Below are 24,972 nucleotides of genomic sequence, written 5' to 3' on the forward strand. Positions count from 1 at the left end.
AAAAACATAATGTATACCACATAATAGACCCTCAGAGCTGAGTAATTATTCTGAGTTCTCAATGTAATTCCATATCGGTGCTACATAAAACATGATGTTCCTTTTAACATTACTACTTTTTATTAAAAATTTGGACAGAACCAGATAGCTATCTTTTACTAAGAAGCCCATGCTGTAAAATTATTATATTGGGCAAAGTTACAAATTTTGCAAGGAACATTTGCCAAACTTTGCCAAAAACTTGTTTTTACTTCTATTGAATGGTATTTAAGTAACTATTTTTAAAAGCTATAAGGATTCAAGTGGAAAAAAATAAAATCTATCTGGTTTTTGTATGTGTGTGTGTCTGTTGTCTTTTATCTTTTTAGGGCCGCACCTGTGGCATATGTAGGTTCCCAGGCTAGGGGTAGAGTCGGAGCCGTTGCTGCCGGCCTATGCCACAGCCACAGCCAACTCGGGATCTGAGCCACATCTGCAACCTACATCACAGCTCATGGCAACACCGGAACCTTAACCCACTGAGCGAGGCCAGGGATCGAACCTGCAACCTCATGGTTCCTAGTTGGATTTGTTTCCACTGCATCACGATGGGAATGCCTTTTTTTTTTTTTTTTTAATCTATTTGTTGTTAAAGTGACTATGTATACTGAAATTTAAATTTATAGGTAAATTATTAGAAATAATAAGTGAGTTTAGGGGGTAGCTAGATGCAAAACCCAATTATCTTTTAATAACAGGAGTAGTTAGAAAATTAGAAACTTTGAAAAGTTCCATTTACCATCAACGTAATAATGCCAAACATCAAATAGAAATGAATCTTATTTGAAAAACCCAGTTCTCTACACCCCAAACTATAAAACACTGAGAGAAATTTTAAAATAAATGAATGGAAAAATATATACCATGTTCATGGTATTGGAAAGTTCAGTGTTATAAACTTGTTACTTCTCCCCAAATGGATCCATAGACTGTGTGATCCCAGTAAAAAATTCTAGCAATATTTTAAAAGGCATTAACAAGCTGAATATACAGTGTTTGTAGAAATGCATAGGCTAGAAAAAACCAAGACACTGTCTAGGGGAAGGATACTGTTATATTGGGTGTGTCATGTACCAATTATATAAACCTACAATTGTGAAGTATTCCTGGCACAAGGATAGACAAATTGAACAATTGTATAAAAGAGCCCAAATGCAGGCCTACATCTTTATTGACAAGAAAAGTCTAACTGCTGAACAATAATGATAGGATGGTTTTTAAAAAAAGAAAAAAGAAAGGGTAATAGGCTATCCACATGGGGAAAAATCATCTTTGTTTCTAAACTTATACCATAAACAAAACTCATTATAAGTAGATTGTGAATGTCAAAGTAATATAAGAGGACATAATATCTTTATGACTCCAGGATAGACAGAATAAAGTTCACACAAACACTGAAGGAAAGCCTGGCCAGAATGTGGTAAATTTTAACATTAAAACTAAGAATTATTGTTTTTTCTTTTTTTGTCTTTTTTTTTTAAATAGGGCCGTACCTGCAGCATATGAAGGTTCCCAGGCTAGGGGTCGAATCAGGGCAACGTGGGATCTGAGCAATGCCGATCCTTAACCCAGTGAGCGAGGCCAGAGATTGAACCTCTGTTTTCATGGATACTAGTCAGATTCGTTTCCGCTGAGCCATGGTGGGAACTCCTTGTTTTTCAAAAGACACCACTAATTGAGCAAATTGGCAAATTACAGAGTGAGAGAAGATATTTGCAATGCATAGGACCAACAAAAGCTGGTTCTCATCCAGCATATGTGAATAAGTATCACAAATCAAAAAGAAAAGTGTTGTAACTCCATAGAAAAATAGACAAGGGACTAAGATATGTTGTAAAGAGGATATCCAGATAACGTAAGAAAAGGTGCTTAATTAGTTATCTGGAAAACATAAATGAAAACCACAATGATGTATCACCTGAACACCTTTCAGAAAGGCTAGTATTAAAAACTAGGGGCGGAGTTCCCATCGTGGCGCAGTGGTTAACGAATCCGACTAGGAACCATGAGGTTGCGGGTTCGGTCCCTGCCCTTGCTCAGTGGGTTAACGATCTGGCGTTGCCGTGAGCTGTGGTGTAGGTTGCAGATGCGGCTCGGATCCCACGTTGCTGTGGCTCTGGCGTAGGCCGGTGACTACAGCTCTGATTCGACCCCTAGCCTGGGAACCTCCATATGCCGCAGAAGCGGCCCAAGAAATAGCAAAAAAGACACACACACACACACAAAATAAATAAAAACTAGGGACATTCCCTTTGTAGCTTGGCAGAAACCGGTCTAACATCCAGGAGGATGCAGGTTTGATCCCTGGCCTCACCCAGTGGGTTGACGATCCGACGTTGCTGTGAGGTCACAGATCCAGTGTAAGTCACTGATGCGGCTTGGATCTGAATCTGCGGTCACTGTGGCTGTGGTGTAGGATGGCAGCTACAGCTCCGATTGGACCCTTAGCCTGGGAACTGGGAACCTGCCATGGGTGTGGACCTAAAATTAAAAAAAAAAAAAAAAAGGAAAGAAAAGCATTGGCAAGGATGTACGGAAATGGGACCCTTTCACACTGTTGTTGGGAATGTAAACCACTGTGGAAAACAGTATGCAGATTCCTCAAAAAGGAAAAACAGACCTACCACATGATTCTTCAGTCCTACTTCTGGGTATTTAGCTAAAGGAAATAAAATCACCATCTTGAAAAGAAATCTGCACCCCGATGTTTGTTACAGTATTCTTCATGGTATCAAAAATATGGAAACAACCTAAATGTCCATCAATAGATGGATAAGGAAAGTTGTATTTATGTACAGTGGATTATGACTTAAAACAAGGAGATCCTGCCATTTGTGACAACATGGACATTCCTAGAGGACATTGTGCTAAGTGAAATAATCCAATCACAGAAGACAAATACTGTATGATTCCGCTTAATATGAGGTATCTAAGGTCGTCAAATTCAGGAGTCCCCGTTGTGGTGCAGCAGAAACGAATCCGACTAGGAACCATGAGGTTGCAAGTTTGACCCCTGGCATCACTCAGTGGGTTAAGGATCCAGTGTTGCCGTGGGCTGTGGTATAGGTCGTGGATGTGGCTTGGATCCTGCACTGCTGTGGCTGTGGCTTAGGCTGGCAGCTGTAGCTCTGATTGGACCCCTAGCCTGGGAACCTCCATATGCCGTGGGTGGGGCCCTAAAGAGAAAAAAGAAAAAGTAGTCAAATTCAGAAGCAGGGAATAGACAAGTGGTTGCCAAGTCCTGGGAGGGGGGCCAGAAATGGGAAGTTGCTGTTTGGTTATTATAAATAATGCTTCTTTGAACATTGCTGGGAGCATTATCTTTTCAAATTAGTCTTTTCAATTTTAGGGGGATGAAAAAATTCCCAGGAGTGGAATTGCTGAATCATATTGTAGTTCTATTTTTAGTTTTTTGAGGAACCTCCATAATGTTTTCCAAAGTGGCTGTACCAACTTACATTCTCATCAACTGTGTACAGTGGTTCCCTTTTCTCTATATTCTTGCCAACATTTGTTATTTGTGGTCTTTTTGTTGATAGCCATTCTGACAGGTGTGAGGTGGTATCTCATTGTGGTTTTGATATCCATTAGTGATGTTAAGTATCTTTTCATGTGCCTATTGGCCATCTGTACATCTTCTTTGAAGAATGTCTATTTAGGTCTTCAGCCCTTTTTCTAAACCAGGTTGTTTAGTTTTTTTGATACTGAGTTGTGTGAGCTGTTAATATATTTTGGATATTAACCCCTTATCAGTCATGTTATTTGCAACTATTTTCTCCCATTCAGTAAGCTGTCTTTTCATTTTGTCAGTGGTTTCCTTTGCTGTGCCAAAGCTTTTAAGTTTAATTAGGTCCCATTTGTATATTTTTGCTTTTGTTTCCCTTGCCTTAGGAGACATATCCAAAAAAAATATTGCTCTGATTTATGTCAAGAGTATTCTGCTTATGTTTTCATCTAGGAGTTTTATGGTTTCTGGTCTTTAATACATTTTGAGTTTATTTTTGTGTACGGTATAAGAAAATGGTCTCATTTCATTCTTTTACATGTAGCTACCTAGTTTTTCTAGCACCACTTGTTGGAGACTGTCTTTTCCTTATTGTATATTCGTGCCTTCCTTGTTGTAGATTAGTTGACCATAAGTGTGTGTGGGTTTATTTCTGGGCTCTCTATTCTTTCCCACTGATCTATATGTCTCTTTTTATGCCAGTACCATCCTGTTTTGACTACTGTAGCTTTGTAGTGTGGTGTGAAGTTGGGGAGTGTGATACCTCCAGCCTTGTTCTTCTTTCTCACGATGGTTTGGCAATTGGGAGTCTTTGTGATTGCATATAAAATTTAGGATATTTGTTCTAGATTTGTGGAAAATGTCATGCATATTTTGATAGGGGTTGAATTAAGTCAAATCTGTAGATTGCCTTGGAGTAGTAATTCTTCCAGTCAAAGAAAATACTTTATATCATATAATATATATCATATAATATAATATATGATATAAAAACATATATCATAATTAGAATAGTAAAGTTAAAGGCATCAAGAGAAAAACGTAGTCATGTACAAAGGAACTCCTATAAGTCTATCAGCCGATTTTTCTGCAGAAATTCTGCAGGCCAGAAGGGTATATTTAAATGATGAAAGGGAAAAACCTACAATCAAGAATATTCTACCCAGCTAGGCTCTTGTTCAGATTTGATGGAGAAATTAAAAGCTTTACAGACGAGCAAAAACTAAGAGAATTCAGCATCACCAAACCAGCTTTACAACAAATGCTAAAGGAACTTTCCTAGGTGGAAAAGAAAAGGCCACAAATAGAAGCAAAGAAATTATGAATGGAAAAACTCATGGATAAAGGCAAACATACAGTAAAGGTAGAATCATACACAAATAAAAATGATGTCTAAACCAGTAAACATGAGAGGAGAAGAGTACAAATGCAGGCTATTTAATATCCATTTGAAATTAAGAGATCAGCAACTTAAAAACAATCATGTATATATATATAGAGAGAGAGAGAGACTGCTGTACCAAAATCTCATGGTAACCACAAACCAAAAATCTATAATAGATATACACACAAAAAAGAAAAAGGGTTCCAAACACAACACTAAAGATAGTCATCAAGGAGTTCCTGTCTTGGTGCAGCAGAAAGGAATCTAGGAACCATGAGGTTGTGGGTTCGATCCCTGGCCTTGCTCAGTGGGTTAAGTATCTGGTGTTGCTGTGAGCTGTGTTGTAGGTCACAGATGTGGCTCAGATCCTGTGTGGCTGTGGCTGTGGCATAGGCTGGCAACTCTAGCTCTAATTCGACCCCTAGCCTGGGAACTTCGATGTGCTGCAGGTGCCCTAAAAAACTTAAAAAAAAAAAAGAAAAAAAAAAGAAGATAGTCATCAAATCAGAAGAGTAGAGATCAAAAAATGAAAGAGAAAAAAAGGCATATTTTTGGCCAATGAAGTGCCAGGTAAATAGGATCAGAGTAGGCTAGTACAGAAATATTTTTCCTATTTCTTCTAGACCCAGCGCCCTGTGCAGAGCCGCTGTCCTCAAAGGAAAAACCCAGCTTCCTGGCTGGTCCACAGCTTCTGAGCCAAGCAGGCCCCAGGGACCCTCCTGGCGGCGCACCAGCTCCTTTGATGCCATCCTCCCCTCCCGTGACTGCTGTGCCCCAAGATGTGGCCCTACCAGCCACCAGTCCTAAGCCAGAGCCAGCAACAGCGGCTGCCATGCAGGCCGGGGGCCCAGGGACCCCTCAGGGGCCGGCCAGTGAGCATAAGCACCCCCGGCCATTAGTGGAAACTCAAGATGCCCAGCTTGCTGCTCAGCCCCCTGGCATGGTGCCAGAGCCTTGCGCCCCACCTCCAGAGGCCCCCCTCCACCCGCCAGGTCTTAGGGATTCCACCTCAGCCAGAGAGTCCAGCACCAGGGGGGAGCCATTTTCGGCATCAGCTTCTGCATCTGGTGCCCCTTGCGGGGCCCCTCAGCCCACCCTGGGCCAACCCCTTCCCCCACTCCCCCCTGTGGTGGGGGCCATCAGCCTGGCCACCCCTCAGCTCCCCAGCCCCCCAATGGCACCCACTGCCCCACCTCAGCCCCCCTCGGCCTTGGAGTCAGATGGGGAAGGGCCACCCCCAAGGGTGGGCTTCGTGGACAGCACCATCAAGAGCCTGGATGAGAAGCTGCGAACTCTGCTCTACCAAGAGCATGTGCCCACTTCCTCAGCCTCAGCCGGGACCCCTGTAGAAGCGGGTGACCGAGACTTCACCCTGGAGCCCCCTAAAGGGGACTGGCCCTGCACAGAGGCCTCCGGGGGCGACCTGGCCCTGCTGCCCCAGCATGCCGTGAGTACCTCCTCGCCCAGAGGTGCGCCCCTGAGTGGGGATGTGGAGAGGGGCTGATTCTCGCCAGGCCTGTGGGCATCCTGGCTGTACAGAGCTGCTGCAGCCCTGGGACTTCCTGTACTTGGAGGTCCATGCCTGAGCCACCCACACATTTTGTGCAAAGTGACCCAAGGGGGAAGCATCCAGACTTTGGACTGGAGGAGAGCATTTGTAGTTTAACTGCAGTGATGTCAACAAGTGAGGCTCAAAGCTCTTTGCTTTCTGTTTCTTTCTTCAGATGGAAATGTCCGAAGCGACCCCTGGATTAGGGACCACCTTGGAGCAGGCCATGGCCTTGCCAGTGACAGGTAACAAGGCTCAGGTGCTACCAGCCTTCTTTGCTATGGAACATTCTTCCTCTTTATGCTTCATCCCCACAGCATGTGGGGTGGGACCGATAGCCTCCATATCTGGTGCCCCTTGTGGGGGCCCCTCAGCCCACATAGCAGGAGCATTCATGATAGAGCCTTAGTTAAAACCCACCGAGTCCTCGCACAAACCGTGTGTTTACACCCAAAGGAGCGAAAGTCCTCTGTGGAAATAGGTGAAGGCTCTGTTGACTGGGTGTTGGGACGCTCTCTGGGCCTGTGTGCTCCCTTCCCAGTGCTCTCAACACGTTCAGTGCTCTCAACATGTTCTGCTGGGCATTTTCAGCTCCCATTTCTTTAGAAGGTTATGAGATGCTGGAGTTCCCATCATGGCTCAGTGGTTAATGAACCCGACTGGCAACCATGAGGACTCGGGTTTGAACCCCGGCCTCGCTCAGTGGGTTAAGGATCCGGCGTTGCTGTGAGCTGTGGTGTAGGTCCAAGATGCAGCTCGGATCCTGTGTTGCTGTGCCTCTGGCGTAGGCTGGCGGCTACAGCTATGATTCAGCCCCTAGCCTGGGAACCTCCATATGCTCAGATATGTCCCTAAAAAGACAGAAAAGAAAAAAAAAGAAGAAGGCTGCAAGATGCCTATGGTTATTTTGGATAGAGTGCAGGGCTGGGCCTGGGAAGTTCAGCAGGTCCATGGAAGCCATCGGGCTGGAGCCGTCCATGAGGTTCTGAAACGCAGTTTCCTCCGTGGCTTCATGGTGTTCCTCATCTCTGCAGGAACTCTCCCTGTGGTTCTCATTTCCTTACCTGAACACCCATGTTCCAGCCCAAGGGAGTTGGTCTAACCTTCTAAGATGTTGGTTCCTTCTCATCCTGGAGTTTCTTGGGAGATTAGCAAGATTAGGATCCAGCCAACCTTGTAACAGGATCCTGGGTGTGCATCAGTAGCAGGCACAGCCCCCCACCCCAGCCAGTTCACAGAGCAAGGGAAGTGGACCATTGGATTCTGGCCAGAACCCTGGAGACTACACTTTGGAGGTAGGGGAGTGGCATTGGGATCAGAGACTGTAGCATCTGATGTTTACCTGGGAAAGATGAGGGTCCTAGAGTGAAGCAGGAGTGTGCTAGAGAAGGGAGAAGGCAAGAGGTTGTACCTGAGCACCTGCTCCATCTCCTAACTTCTGTGCAAGAGAGGTGTACCACGGGCCTCCTTCTGCGACATCAGAGACTTCCAGAATGCATAACTCATGGGGGATCTCTAAGGAAACAGATTCTAGTTTGGAAAAGGTGAGCTTTTCTGGCAGTCAGAGCTCTCTAACAATAGAGTACAGTTGATAAGGAGTCTCCTGTCCCTGGAAGCGTGTGAAACAAAGTTGGATGATCCCCACCACATGCATGTGAGGAAGAGTGTCACGTGTTGCCTATGGATTGAGACTGCGTGACGAATGGGCCCAGGTCTCCCCAGGAATCTGGGAAGGGGGAGGCAGGCCCTGCCACCACCTGCTGCAGGCTGTCAGGCCAGCTCAGGCTCACCCACAGCCCCAGCTTTCTTGTGCTATGTGCAGGTCTCAGGTCAGGCCAGACTCCTACACTTAGCTCCTTCTGCTTCTCTTTGCTCTTCACAGCAACCCAGGAAGGTTGGTCAGAAATGTGCCCTCTCTGTCGATGGGGAACTGGGACAGCCTCAGATGACATGGACCTTCCCTGGGCATTTGAGCAGTGGGAGTTAGGAATCAGCATTATTGCTCTGATTTTCCAGGACCTAATAAGACGCTTTTATCATCAGAACATGTCAGGGAGAGAGAAGGTGGTCCTATCACGTGATAGAGGTGTCAGGTGAGACAGTGATGTCATCAGGGGTATACCCATGAAGGTGAGACAGGTGATGGTCTTCAGGTGTGTGGTGGGGGGCCTGGCTCCTGGCTGTGCCTGATTGTCTGGAGCCAGGGATCTTCAGGGACTTGAGTGTGTTGGGCTGATGCCTCCTCCCTTTTCTGGGTTTCAGGGCATCTATTTTGAAGTGACAGGGTTAGGACAACAGTGGTGTTAATTTCCCAGCTGCACACACAGCTTCTCACTGCCAGCTCCCCTTCTATTCTTGACTGGCTACTTTTGGGCTCTTCCTGCCTTTGTTCTATGCCCCAGCCCAAATCATGATTTTGACGTTCCTACAGCAGAATCATCTTTGAGCTACACGCTGGGCTGTGAGGGAGGACAGGTGGCCCCAGATTTGCCCACAGCACCCAGCGCTCCTCAGGTAAGTTTTCTCCAATGAGATGCTCACTGGGTTGGTGGGTTTGCTCTCTGCTGGTGTTCGTGTGGAATCTTTTCCTTTTCACTGTTTCCCAAGGATGCCCCAGCTCCTACCATCCCTGCGCCTCCGGAGCCCACAGACCGGCCTGGCAGGGTCCCTGGGGAAACCTTGGCCAAATCCACACAGAGCTGCCTGGGGACGTCGACCGAGGCTGGCCAGGACAGTCACCCCCAGACACATGGCGCTCAGGTCTCGGGGTCTGCTCAGAAGTGGCCAGGGCAGCAGGACGGCAGTTCACCAGCCAAAACTGTGGGCCGGTTCTCGGTGGTCAGCACCCAGGATGAGTGGACTCTGGCCTCCCCCAGTAGCCTGCGGTACTCAGCCCCACCCGATGTGTACCTGGACGAGGCCCCCCACAGCCCAGACATGAAGCTGGCTGTGCGGCGGGCGCAGACAGCCTCCTCCATCGAGGTTGGCATGGGCGAGCCCATGTCCAGTGACTCTGGGGATGAGTGCCCGCACCGAAGGCCCCCCGTCCAGAAGCACGCCTCCCTGCCAGGCAGCAGTGGGGGTGTGGCCAGTGACTTTGTGAAGAAGGCCACCGCCTTCCTGCATAGGTCCTCTCGGGCTGATTCCCCAGGCCTGGAGACACCCAGCAGGACAGGTGTGAAGGTCCCCACCATCAGTGTGACCTCCTTCCACTCCCAGTCATCCTACATCAGCAGTGACAACGACTCCGAGATTGAGGATGCCGACATCAGGAAGGAGCTGCAGAGTCTGCGAGAGAAGTAGGTCCTGTGGACCAGGTCGGGGCCAGGCCATGGTGTCAGGGAAGCGACAGGCAGTTGAAGTCTGGGTCCTGCCATGTGCCCTTTGAGCTGCTGGGGCCAGGTGACCAGGCAGAGACAGTGTCCCTTCCATTCAACCTGATCACTGGGAGCCACACCTCCCCTCCTGTGGCCTCAGTGGGAGAGCCTCAAAGCTCCTTGCTCACACTTGCTCTCACCCTCCCTCAAGTTTTACCTGCCCCCACTGTGGTCAGCATCACTGAGATGCAGTGACACCCTGAGATCTCCTTCAGGGCAGGAGGACCTGGCAGTGTAGTTACTAAGGTAGGGAGAGGCTGGTGCCCTTGGGAAGGAGTGGCCATGGGCCGAGAGCCCTTGGAATGGGCCCAGAAATAGAAATGTGGGCTGGAGGAGCCTGTGCCTCTCTCCCACTACTGGCTGTGTAGGGAGAGCCCCAGTCCTGCCCTTACCCCAGCCCCTGCTCTCCCCTTCCCCTACCAGCTGCCTCCTGCTCCCTGAGGAAGGCCAGCAGGGACCAACCAGCCCTTTCCTGGATTGGCTAGAAATTGTTCTTGCCTACAATCAGTAGTTCTACCTGAGTCCTTTTTTGTTTTGTTTACGGCCACACGCACAGCATATGGAGGTTCCCAGGCCAGGGGTCTAATCAGAGCTGTAGCCACCAGCCTGTACCACAGCCACAGCAATGTCAGATCCAATCTGCGTCTGTGACCCTAGACCACAGCTCACGGCAAGGCCGGATCCTTAACCCACTGAGTGAGGCAGGGATCGAACCTGAGTCCTCATGGATGCTAGTCGTATTTGTTTTTGCTGAGCCATGATGGGAACTCCCAGTCTCCCAGTTCTGAGCACTGATTATCTGTTGCTTCATCTCTGTTTATGTGCAGGGTTTGTACTGAGTATGAATGCATGATTTTTTTTTTTTTTTTTTGTCTTTTTAGGGCCAACCCGCAGCATATGGAGGTTCCAAGGTTGGGGTCTAATTGGAGCTATAGCCACCAGCCACAGCCACAGCCACAGCACACGAGATCTGAGCCACATCTACAACCTACACCACAGCTCACGGCAACACCAGATCCTTAACCTGCTGAGCGAGGCCAGGGATTGAACCTGAATCCTCATGGTTCGTAGTTGGATTCATTTCCACTGCACCACAATGGGAACCCCTAAATGCATGAATTTTTCATACCACACCCCCTACCACTGACAAAAATGGTAGTGTTACATTTCCAGGTATCAGAAAACTTGAGTCTCCCCAGGCTGGCCCTCATGCGATTCTGTGTTGTTGGGGGTGTCGATGCCGGAGGGCCCCAATGATCCCCCGCAGTTAGATGTAATCAGAAAGTAGCATTTAGATGCCCTCCTGTCCCCTGTGCATGGCATGTCTACCCAGGCTCATGTGCAGGCTCCCAGCCCTGCTGCTCACACCTGTCCTGCCAGCCCCAGGCTCTCCAGAGGGTGCTGATGTTGGAAAGGACCAAAACACCCACCTGGTTCCCCTCTTCCCCTCGGCAGGCACCTGAAGGAGATCTCCGAGCTACAGAGTCAGCAGAAGCAGGAGATCGAGGCCCTGTACCGCCGCCTTGGCAAGCCGCTGCCCCCCAACCTGGGCCTCTTCCACACGGCACCCCCTGTCGGCCGCCGGAGGAAGACCAGCAAGGGCAAGCTGAAGGCGGGGAAGCTGCTGAACCCCCTGGTGCAGCAGCTCAAGGTCGTGGCCTCCAGCACAGGTTGGACTGGGGCCCTCCTGGCCGTGCTTAGGCGTGGAAGCGGGGTGGGAGCAGGCGGCCAGGCACTCAGTCCTGGGAGAGCGCTTCTTGAACCTCCTTTCACCTGAGCAGGGGAGCCTTGTTAGGCTTGGAGCACTGTGGGGCAGGCTTGCTCAGTGTCCCCAGCAGCCTGCAGGCTGCCATGTGCTCCTCCTTGCAAGGTGCTGCCAGGACAAGGGCTGCTTCCTCTGACCCTGTTTCTCAGGGATCTGTCATCCCCTGATGGTGGGGGTTGAGCAGCGGCCTTGGTGGGGGGAGGATGTCGAGGACCCCTGGCCCTTAACCTTGATGTCTGGGGAATTGAGAGTGCACATGGACCCCAAGCCCCCATACTCTGGGGTGGGGACCCGGTGAGCTGAAGGCCCCCAATGCTGCAGGTGGTAACCCAGCAATGAGATGACCTTAAGCCCTCCTTCTCCATGTAGCAGGTAACCCTCAGGGTCCACGTCCAGGAATTGCAAGAATTACACAAAATTATATGAATTCCATGCCCTGTCCTAAAGCGCACACAAAACTAATTAGTGTGAGAAAGTCCACGGGTCCCGTTTGAGCCCAGATGTTCATCAGCAGATGTGCCATCATCCTTTTCCTGTATTTGCACAACACAGGCTGGCACAGTGTTAGTGATTAGTGGAGAAAGTGGTCATTTTCTTTGATTTTCCAGATCCCCCTACCTCCGCCCCACCCTACCCCATGGATGACCCAGCCATGTACCCATTGCCTGCAGGGACTCAGCTTCCCCAAGGTCACCCAGCAAAGAGCAGGGAGGATAGACGTGGCCTGAGCTGGCTGGTGTGTCCTGTGTGCCTCATCCTGCCTGTCACCCCTTCTCCCCCCCACCCAGGTCACTTGTCAGACTGCAGCAGAGCCCCTCCTGCTAAGGACCCTGCCCACGCTGGGACAGGGCCCGCAGCAGCTTCAGACCCATGTGGGAAGGCAGTTCAGACTCAGCAGCCCTGCTCCGTGCGGGCCTCCCTGTCTGCAGACATCTGCTCCGGCTTGGCCAGTGACGGAGGCGGAGCGCATGGCCCAGGTGATTCCCAGCTCGCCAGTCTCCGAGCATGTGCTAGCCTCATAGGGCCCATGTGGCGTAGAGGGGATGTGAGCTGCGGCCAAGGCTGCCACCAGCTTCTTAAGGAGAAAAAATAATAGACTAATAGACGTAGCTTTTGAATGAAAAGAGTGGATGGCCTGCCCATCATGGAGTCTTGCCGTAAGCGGCTCAGAGGGAGGTGCGCTTTGCTAGAGCCGGCCTGGGGAAGGCGCCAGGACCACTGAGAGGTCAGATGTGGCATCCGCTGTGTGCTCTGCGCTGGTTCCCAGGCACTGCCCCCCCCCCCGCCCCACCCCATTCCCCACTAAACCTGGGTCCTTCCGTCAGGAGGGCCGGCTGGGGGGACGAGGGCACAGCTCTCGAGCTGGGAGATTGGCCTTGAGGAGGAAATGCTCGCACCCCTGCCGTGGACGCAGCAGCTACGCGATGAGGTGCTCCGCCCCCACCATCTCTGTCCAGAGAAGTCTCGGGGACCGCTGCCGGCGCCCACCCTCCCCCCACCCTGCCCCCCCGCACGCTCTCCCGGGGTCCGCTTCTCTTCGGCTCCAACATCACCTCCTTTTCATTACGTGGTCAGTGGCTGTGGTCCTCCGGGCTGGGCTAGGCGGAGCCGTGGATGCTAAGTGAAGAGGCTGCTGTGGCTGGTGGTGTGTAGGAGGAACCCCGAGACCCTACTTGATGCCTGTCTCTTTGTTCTCTTCCCTCTATATTCATTGCAGGCTGGACAGTGCACCACCCAACGTCTGAGAGAGTGACCTATAAGTCTAGTAGCAAACCTCGCGCTCGATTCCTCAGTGGACCCGTGTCTGTGTCCATCTGTCTGTATTTGTTCTTTTGTATTTTATCACTTCCTGGCCCTTGGTTTCTCCCCCGACCCTCCCTGTCTTCATTACCTTCCATACATTTCGTAGGACGCCTACCCCATGCCATTCAAATCACCTATTGAATATAAAAAAATGGAACCCCATCCATGCCCACCCTTCTGGCCCCAGAAAGCGCCAGTGCATGCTCTTGGCTCATGCCCGGGCACCAAAAGCATGTGCAGTGGCTTGTCCACTCCGGGCCTCAGGCACTCTGTCCCTCAGACCCCAGGGTGCTCTGCATATCTCTCGTCACCCGTTTGTTTAGTGTTGTTACTTTTTTTTTTTTTTTTTTTTTATGTTGGACGTAGTTTTATTTCTGTTGCAATTGTGGCAAATTTACTCGTCCGCTGTCCCCAGTTCCAGCGACAACAAAAAGACAACCCCGGCCTCTCTAGACGCATGGTGTGTTTCACACGTGTCTGGACTCTGAAGACATGCATGTAACGAGCCGAGACAGTTCTAGAAGGTCACTGGAGGGTGTAACTTCTGTACAAGGGCCGTATCACAACATCCAGTACTGTTAACCCACTGCCCCATTCCCTGCATGTGGAAATCTCAGAGAACGTGCTCCAGCTAGGATGCCCCACCCCCACCCCCTCCACTCCAGTCACGTCAGGAATCTCCCACCCTGAGAGATGTGAATCCCAGCCTCCCGCTGTGGCTCTCTTTCTGGGCCCAGCCCACCTGGTCTCTCTCTCTAGCTGGAGCACTTTACTTGGTGTATTTCCCTCTCATCTCATGGACCTCAGAGATGAAGTCAGTTACACAGCTCCCTCAAAAGTTCTGCCGAACCAAAACTCAAGTCCCACTCATCCTCAGATTCCCTGGAACACCCTCCCCGCATAGTACCCAGGACCTCTGTGTCCAGGAATGGTGCACCTGCTCGAGGCTGTCCAAAATGGTTTTCATCCGTCAGGTCTATTGGCCAATGAATGAAAAGCTGTGCAGTTTTCAGGTTTTTGTTTTTTAACAGAAAAAATAAGCTTTTTAACATTTGGATTGGACATGCTGGTTTAGGGCATGTGGCTTTTGCTGGTACAATAAAGATACATTGTTGCTTGTTGGGATCCAAGGCCACGGTCCATGGCAGGCATCCATCCATCCAAGTTCAGTGTCCATCCCCATCAAAGGGACTTTGGCACCCTCTCCCGGTAGGGACAGGACCAACATAGAAATGCTCACGGACCTCTCGGTGCCCCTTGTTCACTAACAGGTGCTCCATTTCAGCTCAAGAATCATGGGGTCACTGGTTAGTTGCCAAGTTGGATGGGGGGCTGGGAGGCCGGTGTCACATCCTGGCTTCCTGCTCACCTTTCTCATCACTCACTGGTCCTCTTCCACCTGTGTGTGCCTGGCTCTCGCTGGGGAAGCTATGGTGTGCGGGCACCTGGGTGTCTGTCTAGGTGTCTTTTGGTCAGAGGAGTGTGTGTATCTGGCCAGGAGGGCTGCTGCCTGGGCGCAGGAAGCAGATAAGAGCAGGTCATAGTTTCCCCAGGGCACTTTGGATAAAAGTGTGTGATTGATCAGTGCCATGTATGCCTCTGAGGTCATTGCCATGCTGCTTTTCTACTCAAAGGGTTCCTTTTTTTTTTTTTTTAAGGGTTTTCATTTATTTCATGATTAATTATTGTTCCAAGATTTTAAAAAATGTGTGTGTGGCACAGTAGAGACAAAGGGTTTACATTTTATTTCTGTCCCTATGGCATGGCTTGGTGGCAGACAGGGGACCTGGCCTAGGCAGGCTGACTTTAGGTAGTGATGCCTGCCAGCCTGAAGGCCTTATTTCCTCTGATGCTGTGACTTGGTGGTGCCGCTTGTTTCACAGCCCAGCTCTTTCAGGCATTCCTTGGCTGAGTTCCTAGTCTTTTCAGGCCACAGCGTGACACCCCCCCCCCCAAACCCCCGTGCTCTGAAGTTGCTGGTCAGGAGAGTGTGCTGTATGTTCTTTCCATGGCCTCCCACCCACAGCCTCCAGCCTCCTCCTGCTGCTCTAATGGGATGGGACACCTCCTCCTGCCCCATGTGCCCTGACATTCACCAAGCCCTCCGGGGGTCCTCCTGGAGCTGCTGCTGTCTGCTGGCTCCTAGATGACCGGGGAGATTTGTGGTCTCAGAGAAGGCTGAGAATGTACATGTGAACAGCTGGAGGGAATTCTAAGCTGGTTGCAGCCCCCCTAAGGCTGAGAGGCTGGGGGAGCTTTAGGCAGAGGTGGCAGAGAAGGGGGCATGCAGAGCGGTTAGAAGATCTTGAAGTGTGCACACCTGGTGGGATATGGGTCTGCTGCAAGGGGAGGATGGAGCGGGAGCTTGGGCACCAAGGGCCATGGCCATGGAGGTGTGGGGTCAGCTGGCCCAGCCCAGGAGCTAGAGAGAAAGCCTAGAGGAGTTTTCAGTTTGCTGCCTTGAACTGAATAGGAGACAAGACTCTAGGAAAAGAAAACCTGTGTTCAGTTTGGAAGTAGAGAGAGAAGGCCCTTGCCTCCTTGCAGATCAGAGATGAGATGGGTAGGAGATGGGTAGGGCTGCAGGAGTTCCAGGACTCGGAGGTGACTCGAGGTGGGCGAGGTGACCGTGTCAGGGTGGAGAACGTAGGGAGGGTGAAGCCCGGGTGCCCCCCAGCGTAGGCCGGAACACGCCTCCCCAGGGAAGTGGGAGTGAGGCTCTGGCCACAGACCCCTCTTTGCAGTTGATGGAGGGTTTAGGGAAGCTTGGGGACCATGTTTTGGGAGTCAGGCGTTGCAGAAGAGGGTGTGTCCTCACATCCTGTTGGTCAGAAGCTGTGGTCAGACCCATTGCTCCTCCCTGTCTCTGACTCCTCCTCATCTGAACAGTGGTGCAGGTCCCTTCCAGGCCTTTATCTGTGCACATGGAATGAAGGGTCTCCTTTGTCGTTTTCTCACATGTCCAGCAGCAGCAGGCTCTTCCCTTCCCTGTGGGGACTCAGCCAGGGGAGGTCACCCAGGGAGGAGACACCCCCTCATGGAGCCCCACCCTCCCTGGTTGGGCTCTCTCTAGGGCAGGCCCTGTCCCCCCTGGGCAATGGAGTCACCCCAGGGCAGAGCCAAGAAGCATCCTGCTTCCCTGTTTATCTTCATGGACAAGTTTTGGCACTTTTGTTGGCTCGAGAAATTGGTGGCTTGATGAAGAACACTGAGTGATGTCTTGGCTCTGTAGGCCATTTGTCTCCTGTGCCAGAGCAGAGGGTCTAAGGCCTCTGAGGGGCAAGGCCGACCTGTCGGAGGCTCACCTCTTATCATGGAGGAGGCGGGGAGGCCCCTGGCTGGTCTCTGTAGAGGCTTCTGTCCCCAGATCCTTGTGAGCCTCATTAGTATTGGAACACTGATGAAAGGCAAGAGCAATGATGGCCACAGGGCCTGGCCTACTTCTTAGGCAGTCTGCCTGCCTCAGACACCCTGGGCTTTGAGGCATCCTTCCTACAGTCCAAGGGTCTGAACGGCATCGGTGCTGACAGGGCCGGCCGTCCACACTGAGAACAGCCTGTTTACATGCTGAAGTGAATGTGAGGTTGAGTGGGGTGGGGGCCTCCCTGCGCACAGGCCTGGGCACTGCCTGAAACCCCCGGCCTGGATGTGAAGGCAGGTGGCCGCTGGCTCTGCAGGGGGCCCCCACAAACAGGTGCTACACCAGGGTGAGATGTTAGGTCATCCTGTGTGCTGCTGCTCCTTTATAGTCTAGAAAGAACAGTTTTCCCCGTGGCCGGGAGAGGCCACCAAGTCCTACATCCCCAGCACTGGCCCATGCCGGAGCTTCTCTGAGTAGTTCTGAGGCCTCCAAACTGGCTCTTGCCAAGCTTTGGCTAAGGACGGAAGTTCTGGTGGCTGGAGGCCTCTAGTCTTGGTGGGAAACCAGGCCTGGGGCGGGTTTAAGCCCTCATGCCCCATGTGGGCCTGATGTTGGCTCCCTTGGGGCCCAGGTGGGTCCCATGTAGGTATCCTGTGGGCCCTGTTTGGGCCCCTTGTGTATCCCAGGTGGGCCCTGCGTGGGTTCTCTGTGGCCCCAGTGCCTTTGCATTGCTGGGTGTAGCCTGCTGGCTCTGTAGGCAGAAACTCGGTGAATGAATACACTAGCACAAAGCACAGTGAACAGGGCTGGGTGGGAGCTTGTTCATCAGATGCTGTCTGCGTGGTGGGTGTCAAGGATAGGATGTTGGCCAGGGCACAGATGTGGGGGAGGAGATTCAAGGGGCCACCCGAGGACAGACAGGGCTCTGGTGTGAGTGATGGCTGGTTACTGGCTGTATGATGCCAGCTCAGCTGTGGTTCTGCACTGAGCCAGACAGTGCGACCTCAGTGGAGAGACCCAAATCTGGCTTGTTTGTATTTAAAGGTCCACCCTGTGGGCTGGGAGGCCGCAGTGCTCTGGGGCCCTCAGAGCTGGTGCTCAGCAAGGTTGTGGAAGGCTGAGAGCCATCTGTGCTCCATCGCCTTGGTCTGTGTCCAGTGAGGGTGTGGTGGTTCCAGTGGGCTGGTATTGCTCTCTGGCTCTGAGCAAGGCATCCTAGTGGCCGATGGCCTTGGCCCTGGCTTCCTGGGATGGTGGGTCTGGGGCCCTGATGGCAGGCCAGCCTCCCTCAAGCAGTTCTGAACAGGCTGGCTCAAATGTTCTCCTTCCCGTGCAGGTGACAGGAAGCAGCTCTGAATGTAGAGCTCTAGCCACCTTGGAGCTGCCAGGCAGGCACAGAGTACCCTCTAGAAAGAACCTGCCACTGTGAGGCTGCAGGGACCTGACAGAGCGATTTGTGCCACATCCCAGAGGTTGTCTGTAGCAGACGGCTATGATCCAGAGGACGCTGTAAGCACAGGAGCCTGACTGGGAAATCTGGTGTCCTGTATGGTCACAGAGCCCAGGACCCTCCTCCCTTGGTGCCTTGGAGTCCCCAGAGCTTGTGCTCCCAGTTGGGCGTCCATCTCAGGACATAGACCAGCAAAGACCTTTTGAAGGTCCCACTTCAAAAAGTCCAATAGTCTGGGCCACTTCTGCCTGGCCATTTTGGTTTTATTCCCACATTAGAGACCCCAACAGAAAATCACATCCCTTTTTTACCAAGTCAGCCTCAGAGAACACAGCAGGATGAACTAAAATAAGTACAATTCAGAGTTCCTCTTGAGGAAATTTCCGTCGTGGCTCAGTGGCAATGAACCCAACTGGGATCCATGAGGATGCGTGTTCAATCCCTGGCTTTGCTCAGTGGGTTAAGGATCTGGTGTCTCCATGAGCTGTGGTGTAGGTCACAGACACAGCTTGGATCCTGTGTTACTGTGCCTGTGGTGTAGGCCGGCCGCTGTAGATCTAATTTGACCTCTAGCCTAGGAACTTTCGTATGCCGTACATGTGGCCATAAAAAGAAAAAGAAATTAAGTACAACTCAGTCCGAGCTAGGTTTCTAAGGCCAATGCACACAGCTCTTCCGCAAGGAGTCTGCCCCTGTCCTCAAACCCAGGAGGCCACGTCTCGCCCTCCATAGTGAGAGTGCTGTGAATGGTGCTGTGGCAGGTACCCTGTAGGGAGCGTGGGCTGTGCCAGGGACTGTGCTCCAGACGAGGGGCAGCAGCACAGGCAACCCTCCATGCTAGTGTGGCCTTGCTGAGTGACCTTGGGGACACCTGAGCCATCCTTGCCCATTCCACCTTTGTCTTCCTGGCATGTCACCGAGTAAGCCAGGTGTAGAAGCCCCTCCAGGCCAGTTCACCACCCTCCATTTGGGCACTGATCATCAGGCCAGACACTAAAGTCACTGCTGATCTGTCGCAGCACAGACAGCCTCCAGTGAGCACAGGGTCAGTAGCTCTTAGTGGTGGTGCAGTGAGGAGGCCTCGCCTTGTCCCTGGTGGATGTGGAGGACCAGATGAGGCGGCCGCGTTACCACCAGGATGAGTCCTCCCCCACCTCTCTAGATAGGACCCCTCATATTTCCCCTTCCACACTCACCACTGGCCTGTTCAAGGCAGCTGCCCAGGATCCAGGGCTGGCCTCAAACCTGCAAAAAAAAGGAGTTCCCGTCATGGCACAATGGAAATGTATCCAACTAGGAACTGTGAGGTTGCAGGTCTAATCCCTGGCCTCGCTCAGTGGGTTAAGGATCCAGTGTTGCCGTGAGCTGTGGTGTAGGTCGCGGACGTGGCTCGGATCTGGTGTTGCTGTAGCTCTGGTGTAGGCCGACAGCTATAGCTCCAATTAGACCCCTAGGCTGGGAACCTCCATATGCCAAGGGTACAGCCCTCAAAAGACAAAAAAACAACCCCAAAAAACAAAACCTGCAAAACAATGTATCTTTTTGCACTTGGAAAACCACCCAAGGGCCTCAAGCCTGTTGAGAGTGCTCCTGGCTGACTTTTAGTGGATTTCCTGCCTCAACCAGTGCAGCTCCTAAAAACCTTACATTTGAAAGCCAAGCAGTGTGCTTTGCTTTTTTTTCCTTTTCCTTTTTCTTTTTTTCCTTTCTTTATTTTTCTTTTTTCTTTTTTCTTTTTTTTTTTTTTTTTTTTGGAATATGCTTCTAGAGACACACATACTTCTACACACTTCTACCTGAAGCTTGGGGCTTGGCCCTGCACCTCCGCCCCTCGGCGAAGCTCGTGTGAACCTCCACACTGACTTGGGGGCTGCCCAGTTAGCCCAGGAGGCTGGTCCCCTTCTCTCTGAACTGCTGGCCTTCACTCCTTCTCGCACACTGATGACTTTTGCTTAGAGTGTGGTGGCTTGTCCCCCATGTGTGCCGTCTTGCCTAACCCTGTGGTCTTGTGTCATTTCTTCTTCCCTTGCAGGGTCTGCCTTGAAGCGTCTCTGTCTAGGCAAAGAGCACAGCAGTCGTAATTATCGGGTTTTTTACCCCTTGTCCGCTTCCATCGCATGGGCTTTCTTGTGGCTAGATGCGCATCAGGGTGTCCGTGGCTGGACCAGGAGCCAAGGGCCCGGCGGGTGGGCGGGTATGGGCCTGCTCTGCGACAACCCTCCATGGGTGCTGCTTAGCCTCCACCTGGCAAGATAGCCGCCCTTGGGGCGCCCTTCTGAGTCTCCATGGCTCCTTGAGTTTGTGCCTTCTCGCCAGTTCACATCTCACAGGCTTTCCTTCTCTGGAACGTCCATACATTACCAATCATTAATTGGCTCCTTTTCCAAAACCGTAGGAATGAGTATTTCCCTGAAGTGCTAAAGATGAGTGCCCCCAACAGAGGAGAGATGCCGGGACAAAATGGGTATCAGTTTACTGGGGCCACCCACTGCTCTCATCTTGTGCCTCTTTTTTTTTCTTTTCTTTTTTCTTTTTTTTTTTTCCTTAATTTTTCTGTTTTTCTTTTCTGGCTGAGATGTTCATGTAGAGATAGCAACGTGTATAAAATCTCATCACTAATGTTTAACTGTTGTGTCTGTGCTTTTTCATTGCTAGCCTCTAAAGTAAACTACATTTTGCAATGGCTTGTTTGAAGAGATGGTCGTTAGGTTCCTTATTTCATCCAGGAAATTTTTTAATTGGCTCTTCCAAAATTGCCAACCAGAAATTATGTGTTGCGGGGAAGAAAGGGATATGATAAAAAAAAAAAAATTTAAGTCCATTTTTGGTCATTAAAAAAGATCTCTCGGTCAAGTGGCCGCATGCACTTATCTTTGTCCAGTTCCAGCTAAGCTGCAGCCCCAGACCTTACCAGGCAGCTGACATCCCAGTTCCTCCTCCTACTGACCTCAGCCCATGGATGGCACCAAGCCTGTGGGCTCACATCAGAAGGCTCTGGGTGTTTGTACCTCTCATTTTTATCACATGTGCTGCTGAAGAAAGGTGCAATTTCTGTATCTTAGATTCCACATCACCAAGCTATCATCACTCATAGAAGGGCAGCAGTCCAGCCGATGGCAAACATTTGCCTTTGCTGGAAGGATAGCAGCAGCTGCTAAGCACTCTGCCCAAAGTGTGGCTGAATCTCCTCTGAATCCTCCTGTTAGAAGCCTGAGGAATTTGCCCCCCCAATCTGTGTCCATGCACCAGGAGTTTTCTGAGCTCTGTCACGTGGCAGTCTGGTGGTCCTGGGCAGTGTGGGCACAGAGTGGATGCTGAGAAAGGCTCTCGGCAGCTGGGGTCCTGTCTCCCGGCCTGGCTGATGAGATGGCGTGATGGCTGCCTGGCACGACCCAGTCCCCTGAGGTCCATGGAAATGCTCCATTGTGTCTAAAACTGGTAAATGGACCCCCCAAATGCAGACCATCTCCTGAAGCAAGGTGTTGTCTGGCCTAAGTGAGACCATTGTATGAATGACCGCAGCCGGTCAGTGGTGCTGGTGTGTGGTGTCACCAACCCTGGCCTGTGTGTGCTCCCCAGGGTCCTCCACCAGCAGCCTGGTCCCAGGCCCTGAGCCGGGCCCCCAGCCTGCCCTGCACATCCAGGCACAGGTGAACAACAGTAACAACAAGAAGGGCACCTTCACAGACGACCTGCACAAGCTGGTGGACGAGTGGACAAGCAAGACGGTGGGACCCACTCAGCTGAAGCCGTCACTCAACCAGCTGAAGCAGACGCAGAAGCTGCAGGATATGGAGGCCATGGCAGGCCGGCCCCCAGCTCCTGGCGAGGCACGGGCTGTAAGTGGGGCATGGTGGGGTGTGGGCCTGCCCAGGGCCGCAGGGCCAGGATGGGAGTGAGGCTGCAACTCCACATCTCAGCAGAGCAGCAGAGCAATGTGGAGTTGGGCAGTATCCACATGGGGCAGCAGCTTGTAGGTGTGCCTCGTCCTAGTGGGCCCACCTTCCCCTGTCTCCTGTCAAAGTCCAGGCTGGCAATGTGGGCAGGTCTGCGTGCCACGCCCAGGGGACACTCCTTTTGGGCGACCCCAGACCATGTGGGACAGAAGTGAGAAGTAGCTGTCTTAGGTTTTGTCGTATGATGCATTCCTGTATCAGGACCTGCCGACTTAAAAACCTGCTTAGAAGAATATTCCCTCTTTTTCAATCTCCCGGAAGAGTTTGTGCAAGACTGTGTTATTTCTTCCTAAAATGTTTAACAAATTTCACTGGTGAAGCCATCGGGGCCAGGAGGGTTTTTTGGTTGTCGTTTTGTTTTGTTAGTTTTGAGTGTGGGAAGGTTCTCCTATGACCTTTTATTTCAAAAAATTTCAAACATACAGAGCATTGAAAACTCTGCAGTGAGCTCTTAGGTACCCACTGCCTGTGCACTCTGATTGACATTTTGCTCTCCTTGTCACACATCTTTCCATCCCTTGAGGGTAAGGTTTTTATCATGGTTTCAGTGTCTTTCGGTACATCTCTAAATTTAAGTTTTTTAATTAATTGGCAATAAAGTTGTTCAAAATAACTTCTTATACTTTTCAGAACTTACAGTGGTGTCTTGTTTTTCCCAGTTTTGGTGATTTCTCTGGGTTTTCATCCGCTCTCTGTCTTTCTCTCCTTGTGCACTTTACTTAGTTTATAAATTTTATTTTCAAAGAATTCATCATTTTGTCTTTGATATTAATTTTTTATTGTATATTTCATTAGTTTCTTTTTTGTATTCCATCTTTCCTTCTGTCTTTTGAGTGACTTTTTGCTGTTACAGAAAGCTTCTTGAGATAGGTAGTGTCTTGATTCTGAAGCTTTGTTTTGTAATATAGGTATTCAGTCTATAAAATTCCCTCTAATGTATTAGCTGCATCACAAAAGTTTTGATATGTATCATTTTCTTTAATCTTCTTTTCAAAGTATTTTGTAATTTCCATGGTGGTTTGAGAAAGTATAGTTACTAATTTCCTCATGAAATTATTAGTATTTTTTATTAGTATTTTTATTAGTATTTTTAAAATCTAATCACACTATGATAAAAGAACAAACTTTGTATGTTTTTAGCTCTTTAAAATTTGTTGGGGAGTTCCCGTCATGGCGCAGTGGTTAACGAATCCGACTAGGAACCATGAGGTTGCAGGTTTGGTCCCTGGCCTGGCTCAGTGGGTTAACGATCCGGCGTTGCCATGAGCTGTTGTGTAGGCTGCAGACGCGTCTCGGATCCTGCGTTGCTGTGGCTCTGGCGTAGGCCAGTGGCTACGGCTCTGATTCGACCCCTAGCCTGGGAACCTCCATATGCCGTGGAAGGGGCCCAAGAAATAGCAAAAAGACAAAAAAATAAAATAAAATAAAATTTATTGGGACCTTAAATTTTGATCAAACCCATGTCCTCATGAATACTAGTTGGGCTTATTACCACTGAGCCACATTGGGAACTCCTAGATCTTTCCTAGATCTTTCTTCTTCTTCTTCTCTCTTTTTTTGGGGGCCGCACCAGAGGCATATGGGGGTTCCCAGGCTAGGGGTCTAATCGGAGCTGTAGCTGCCAGCCTACACCACAGACACAGCCACATCAATGCAGGATCTGAGCCACATCTGCAACTGACCCCCAGCTTAGGGCAATGCCAGATCCTTAACCCACTGAGCAAGGCCAGGGATCAAATGGGAACTCCTCTTTCTTCTTTTTTAGTGTAGGCATTTGCAGTTATAAATTACCCTCTGGACACTTCTTTTGCTGTATCTAATAAATTTTGATATATTGTATTTTCTTTTGATTTGTTTAAGGTGTTTTCTGATTTCCCTTGTGATTACATCTTTGATTTTTTTTAATGCGTTGTTTAATTACTACATGTATATGCCAGTTTTCTAGTTTTTTTAAAATGTCTAGTTTCATTCATGGTGTTAGAAAAGATACTTAGTATTATTTCAGTCTTTTAAAATATTTTGAGGAGTTCCCGTCGTGGCTCAGTGGAAACGAATCTGACTAGCATTCATGAGGACTCAGGTTCGATCCCTGGCCTCACTCAGTGGGTTAAGGATCTGGCGTTGCTATGAGCAGTGGTGTAGGTGGCAGATGTGGCTCAGATCCTGCGTTGCTGCGAGCTGTGCTATAAGCCGGTGACTACAGCTCCAATGTATATGCTGCAGGTGTGGCCCTGAAATAAATAAATAAATAAAATAAAATATACTGAGACTTGTTTAGAGGCCTAACATATGCCCTATTCTGGAGAATGTTCCCTGTGCACTTAAAAAGAGAATGTATTTGTTTTGTACTGCTTTCAGCCTATCGGTAGTGGTGCCACCAGGTAGAAATACTACGGAGCACTCCCCTGGGCCTGGGTTCCCCTTTCAGAACCAGTGATGGAGCTGGACCAACCTTGTGGCTCCTACTATCATTGTGAGAGTTAGCAATAGCCAGCAGAAAACTTTGAAAAGGACAAGGCTTATGACTTACAAGTCCTGAGGAGGATGTATGACAGGCTGCAAGGAGAGAGGGGGAGAGAGGCAAGGAGAGAGAGTCACTCAGACGGACAAACAGGCAGACCTGGGATTCTGCTGTTGTTGGGATTCTACCAGCTCACTCTTTCTCGGTGAACCTGAAACATGAGAGAGGGAATGAAAATGCAGGAAGAAAAGAAAAGAAAAAAATAAATCAATAGCCAAATGATCCGTTATCTAAAATCAACCAGAGATCTCTAAAATACAGG

The 24,972-nt window shown here is 50.1% G+C and overlaps 1 protein-coding gene across 48 annotated transcripts in view; it reads left to right on the forward strand.

The window, feature by feature from the left end:
* WNK2 (WNK lysine deficient protein kinase 2) overlaps positions 1-24,972 on the forward strand; it is a 126,252-nt gene that overhangs the window by 90,866 nt on the left and 10,414 nt on the right. For 9 of the 48 annotated variants that reach the window (XM_085018336.1, XM_021088155.2, XM_021088170.2 and 6 more), the window contains 9 exons: positions 5,552-6,375; positions 6,653-6,722; positions 8,909-8,991; positions 9,085-9,776; positions 11,310-11,524; positions 12,408-12,596; positions 13,337-13,435; positions 20,266-20,310; positions 21,813-22,072. In XM_085018336.1, the coding sequence (XP_084874462.1) occupies positions 5,552-6,375; positions 6,653-6,722; positions 8,909-8,991; positions 9,085-9,776; positions 11,310-11,524; positions 12,408-12,596; positions 13,337-13,435; positions 20,266-20,310; positions 21,813-22,072 (2,477 nt within the window). Of the gene's footprint in view, positions 1-5,551; positions 6,376-6,652; positions 6,723-8,908; positions 8,992-9,084; positions 9,777-11,309; positions 11,525-12,407; positions 12,597-13,336; positions 13,947-20,265; positions 20,311-20,628; positions 20,698-21,812; positions 22,073-24,972 lie in introns of those variants that run through there. The other 39 variants (XM_085018339.1, XM_021088164.2, XM_085018330.1 and 36 more) reach the window with 11 other exon arrangements.

Source organism: Sus scrofa, chromosome 3 (genome assembly GCF_054392235.1).
Source record: "Sus scrofa isolate SSC_HxYL_T2T_F1_AM1 chromosome 3, Sscrofa_HxYL_maternal_Yorkshire_Landrace_v2.0, whole genome shotgun sequence".
Classification (NCBI taxonomy): Eukaryota; Metazoa; Chordata; class Mammalia; order Artiodactyla; family Suidae; genus Sus; species Sus scrofa.